The 6,000-nt window shown below is 41.9% G+C and overlaps 1 protein-coding gene across 1 annotated transcript in view; it reads right to left on the reverse strand.

Annotated features, from left to right (window-relative positions):
- Nucleotides 1-5,299, reverse strand: part of DNAH1 (dynein axonemal heavy chain 1) — a 132,947-nt gene extending 127,648 nt beyond the window's left edge. Inside the window, exon 1 of the mRNA XM_081847622.1 lies at nucleotides 5,079-5,299. Within this exon, the coding sequence (XP_081703748.1) occupies nucleotides 5,079-5,281 (203 nt within the window). The 5' untranslated portion in view covers nucleotides 5,282-5,299. The remainder of the gene's footprint in view (nucleotides 1-5,078) is intronic.
- Between the last annotated feature and the right edge of the window lie 701 nt (nucleotides 5,300-6,000).

The raw sequence follows: 6,000 nt of genomic DNA on the forward strand, positions 1-6,000 counted from the left end.
CATTTCAGACTGGTTCCAGTACCATCAGTTATTTGAAAAATTTAAATCTGACAAACAAAAGGGGTTCTCAGTAGAAACTTCCCGATTCGAATCTGATCTTGTAAATTCTAAAAGAAAAACTCTTTCCAAAACTTACCGACTCCTCCTTGACTGGACAGTCAAGGAGGAGGAGGTAACAGTGGCAATGGTGAGGTGGTCTCAGGATTTTGGCCATTCAATAACCATGGCCCAATGGGAAAATTTATGGAAGATCAACTGGAAATTCACAAATTGTTACACGATTAGAGAGAACTTTCAAAAAATGCAACATCGATGGTATCTAACACCATGGAAACTCTCAAAAATGTATAAAAATGTGTCAAGCAATTGTTGGAGATGCGGAGACTCAGGAACATTCTACCATATGTGGTGGACATGTAGGAAAATACAGGTATTCTGGGAGAGTATACACGCAAAACTGCAAAAAATTCTAAAGATCTCATTCAATAAAAAACCAGAGGCCTACCTCCTGGGAATAACAGATTTGGATATTCCACAAAAGAGGAAGGGTATCTTTTTATATGCGACGGCGGCAGCAAGAGTTTTGATCGCAGCAAAATGGAAGAGTAATGAAATCCCCTCTATACAAGATTGGATCCAAAAGCTGACAGAATATGCCGAATTAGATGGTTTATCAGAAAAAATAAAGAATAAATCCAAACAGGAATTTGTTTCTAAATGGGAGGTTTTCAAAGAATATCTGAAAAACAAATATAGTAGTTTAAATTCTGTTGCAGCATTCGAGGAACTTCAGTAATAGTTGCTAGGTAGAGAGAAGAAATTAGATTTATTGAGAATAAGTTTAATTATGAAAAAAAATGTGTATTGGCAATAAGTAATTTGAACTTGAAATATGGAATAGACGGGAAGTTGGGTCTTTAGTGTTAAGACCAATAGATGTTTTATTGTTTGTCAAGAAAATTACGCGTCTATGGTTATTTTTGTAATTTGTGTGTAATTTGATACTTGTGGGGGGGTTTTTTGTGTGTGTGTTTTCTTGTTTTTTCTTGTTGTATAAATAAATATTTTTTTAAAATTAAAAAAAAAACTGATAATGAATATATTGTTGTACACTGGCTTTTTATATAAGTGGGTGGCTTCTAATTATAATATTTTATATGATTGGGCTGCATAATTTTATTTTACACCCAAATAATATATTTTTCCTCTATCGCCAAAGAAGAAGAAAGGTCAAAGAGTAATCTTTTCCTTACCTAAAGCAGGTTGGTAAATGCTTCCATATTTTATGAAATAAACTATGATCTTATTCTGGGAAAAATTGTTTTTAAAACATTTCACTGACACTAATATTTGCTACTACTGCAGATCACCCATACATTGCAGCAAAAACATTCATCAAGATATACCACAAGTTCTTCAACGTCTCAAAGGCATATTTTCTGGATAAGTCTGCAACATTATTCAAGGCGAGGACTGTGTAATGGTACTAAGAGAAATGAGATCATGCTATAATAGAAATGCTGACACAATATAAATCACGTGTGCCATGATGACAATATCAATTCCTCAGTCAAAGCCACAATTACATATCCAAGACATTGAATAACCACTCATTTTTCTTACTCTCTGGATGAGCTTTTGATGCTGTAGCTTCAACTCTTTGATTCAACATTTCAGCTGAATGGGCTAGGAAAACCATTGCTTTTTTAAATAGGGTTCAAAATGACTCAATTGTTTTAACAGGCAAAGAAAAAAAATACTTTAAAAAAGCAATCCAAATAACAATAAAAGGCTGAAAGGAGAAACATCAGATTGGCTGACAGAAAAATATATGAGGGAGAATAATATTCTCTTTCTGCTTATGCATTCCTAGTGCCCCATTCATCAGGGGAATAAGCAAGAAGTGGTTGATTTTTTAAAAAAAACAAAACCTCTGCGCCTACAACTCCAAATCCTGGTTCTAAATAACATAAACTATTGTGCTAAAGCTCCTGTGATACCACAGAAGATGCTATTTCCCCCAAAGCTAGCCTTAAATATGCTTGAAAGAATATGTGAAAATGGCATCTAGCTTCCCTTTGAGAACCAAAGAGCACAAAGGTTTTCTCTAAATATAAGCCATGCATGGCTGAATGTACCAGGATTCAATCTCAGAACATGTTTTAATGTCAGGGTTTAGTCCAAGGACACAGAAAATAGCCAAGATGTGGCTTAAAGATATGCCGAGTGAGTTTCTGTCAGTCCTGAGTAACTTGCAACCAGTCCCCAAAACATTTGGAATTTGAGAAAATAGCTTCCAGGTGGTAATGAACCCTGAAAACTCTTCTCTCAGATACTATGGACTATGAATTCATACACTATGGTAAAAGATAAAGCATAAATGTTCTGATACAAAAGCAAGTCCCTGAAGAACCAATACCAATAATTGCATAGAAGACCCCCCCGTCAACATTACCTTTTCAATGAATTAAACTTGTCCATACAGATGTGCAGGGGATTAAGGCCGGGTCAATATAGGCAAAAATAACACTGAACTGTAAACATGAAAACCTGCTGTCAAAAAGTCCTTCCACTTTTCATTCCTAGAGCAAAAACTAAAAGAAAAAAATTGCCAGGAAAATTGTAGTTTATGCTCTAGGTATGAGAAACCTAATGAAGGAAGCATAAGAAACAAGCCAAATAAGAAAACAGAATCCCAACATATTATTAACAAACAAACAAAAATAGGATAAATATCACAGGAATGTTTTATCTTTTGTAGTATCTTTATATCTTTATATCTTATATCTCCAATTAATGCCATTTTCAAGAATTTATGATAGCATTATGATGATAATATGGTCTAAAAACAATATTAGTACAAGAACAGTGCAACTTTCTCCTGTCCCTCTGGGAGTGCCGAAAAAGACACAAAAATACATGTACAGCACAAATCTATGCAAGTTTACTCAGAACTGTCCCACTGAGCTCAATGTAGCTCACTCACATGAAAGTGGGCATGATTGCAGCCTCATTAAGTAGTTCTAGAGGTATGATTGAATCTCCTATTAAATCAGTGAATATAAAACCATATTTGATTCTAAAGAACCTCATCTAAGTCTTAAACCAACATATTCTGTTCAAATTTTAAGTACTAACAGAAGACACTCTATATGAAGAAAAAGTTCATATTTAACTGTGTAATCTTTGCTCACAAACTGTTTTAAAGCTTCAAGTGAATTTAAAAAGTATTTCCCATATCCTAAGGTATGCTACTACAGTCCGACAACTTCTCTGTTATTAAAGACTGACCATCATTGGTCCAGTTCCTCCAGCCACTGGAAGAGACTTCCCAAGTCACCCCGCCCAACCATCTGATCTGACTTAGGATGCACTTTGCCTAATGAACTCTTTCAGGTGCCACCTTTTCATGAAAATGAAACAATAACACAAAATATTCAAGGAAAACGATGCCACAACTACCAGAGGAAGCTTAGTTCAATGTCCTTTGGCGTGGAGTTTCTGCCCGCTATAATACATTAAAATACAGGATTCTGATATTTAATTTAAAGGGAGCTGGGACTGCTTCATTACAGTATTTCATAGAATCATAGAATTGTAGAGTTGGAAGGGATCACAAGGGTCATCTAGTCCAACACCGTGATGCAGGAATCTTTTGCCCAAAGATGGAAAACTGCATGATGACATTAAAGTAAAACACAGCCATTTCAATGGCTAAGATAGGCCAAATCAAAGGCACACTGTATCCTTGCTGAAATACACCTAGGTGCTTTATTACAGTCATGTAATGACTTCAGAAACTTCCATAGGAGGATCTTTCAGAGGCCCAGGAATGCCCTTGCTGGCCAGGTCGGGTTAGGTAACTACAGCACCTTCTATCCAACGCATTAGGTTGTAATTGTTCAGCAAATGGATCAGGACCTGTCCTGCTTTCCAGCTCTGGCTGGGTAAATCAGAGAAACATACAAAAGAGGCCTGCTGCATCAGGCCAATGGCCCATCCATTGCAGCACCCTGTTCTGTCACAGAGGCCAACCTAGATGCCCATTGGAAGCCCTCAAGCAATGTTCCCCCCAGTGTAGCAATGTTTCCCCCCAGCTTGAATAGGTGCCAATTCCTATGGACCAAGGGGGTCTTCAGTCCACCCCAATAAAATATTTGAGGGGGCTGCCCCCCCCATTACCATTCAAATGGTATGTGTGCACCACGTTGTGATTGATTATGCATAGGGCTGCCATACGTCCAGATCTTCAAAGGCAGAAGTGACGTCTGGGGGAAACTTTGGGGTCAACAATTGGGCTCAAGAGCTGCAGTCTTCCTAACTTTTGGAGTGTCCTGGTTTTTACTTTTTGAAATATGGCAACCCTAATTATGCAAGGGGACGTGGGTGGCGCTGTGGGTTAAACCACAGAGCCTAGGACTTGCTGATCAGAAGGTCGGCGGTTCGAATCCCCGCGACGGGGTGAGCTCCCGTTGCTCGGTCCCTGCTCCTGCCAACCTAGCAGTTCAAAAGCACGTCAAAGTGCAAGTAGATGACTAGGTACCACTCTGGCGGGAAGGTAAACGGCATTTCTGTGCGCTGCTCTGGTTCGCCAGAAGCGGCTTAGTCATACCACATGACCTGGAAGCTGTACGCCGGCTCCCTCAGCCAATAAAGCGAGATGAGCGCCGCAACCCCAGAGTTGTCCATGACTGGACCTAATGGTCAGGGGTCCCTTTACCTTTAATTATGCAAGGTGGAGTTTACCTCCCCCCCCCCATATTTTATTCAAGTTGGGACCCCTGCCAGCTTGTGATTCCAAGCAAAGGCCTCCAGAAGCACAGAGGCTGGGGGAAAGCAGGTGCTTCAGCAATGAAGAGCGTGAGAAGAGTCGGCCAACTTGGGCCCACCCGCCAACTCAAGTGCCTGTGGGGCACTTGCAAGCAGGACCCCAGAGCCAAAGCGCGCTCCCTTCTGTGCATTCCCACCCCTGTTATCCCCGTCCGCCTCCCATCCCATTTGGGACACCCCCCAGGCCTCCCCCCGGCTGCCCATTTCCCCCAGTCCCACCCAGTAAGCGCGCAGGTGTATGCACCAACCTGCCCGGCTTCCCCCTCCTCCTGCGCCGGGAAACCGCTTTGGTCTCCAAGCCACAGACGCCGGGGACGGTTGCTAAGGGGACCGAACCATTCCGGACCGCTGCGGGGAGACACGCAGCTGCCTCTTTACCCCAAGCAAGCAGCCTTCTTTGATACTCCCTAGATTTTTTGCCCCCCTTCCTCGTCTGACTTCTTCTCGGCATCTCACTTCACTGCATTCCTCTCTTCCTCTCGCTCTTCTCTCTCCGCGCCGCCCCCCCCCACAACCGAGAAATTGGTTGTGCCCGTAGTGAGCCAACACGCGTCGGCCGCTGAGAGAGAAGAGAGGGAAGAAGTTTCCTTTAGTCGCCCGGAAGGTCGCTTGGCTGGCCCGCAGTCTCGAGTCAGGAGCGGGGCGATGAGCAGTGAGGGACGTTACGCTTCGTCCGGTTAGGGAGGTGCATGCCTGTGTATATAAAGAAGCATAAGCACAGCCAGAAGATGGTGAAATGAGCAAAGTGCACTGAATTTTGTGGAAAATCAGAGTTGTTATTTGTGTCCAAGATAACAATGCGTGGAAACCCAGGCAAAACCCAGCTGGAAGTGTTTTTGCTTGAAATAAGTGGATATGTTTCTAAGCAAGATGCCTTGTCTCCACGATGCTGCAAAGTTGTCTCCCATTTTTGTTATTGCTATTATTTTTATTATTAATTAAATTTGTAGATCTCAGGAGGGTTATAATGGATTTGGAGCATGTGAGAAGATGGATTAGGTCTGCTCTAGGGTTAAACCACTGAGCCTTGGGCTTGCCGATCAGAAGGTCAGCGGTTCGAATCCCCGCAACGGGGTGAGCTCCCGTTGCTCAGTCCCTGCTCCTGCCAACCTAGCAGTTTCAAAGCACGTCAAAGTGCAAGTAGATAAAGAGGTACCGCTCCAGTGGGAA

Source organism: Podarcis erhardii (assembly GCF_964252035.2).
Source record: "Podarcis erhardii genome assembly, chromosome: 2".
NCBI lineage: Eukaryota > Metazoa > Chordata > Lepidosauria > Squamata > Lacertidae > Podarcis > Podarcis erhardii.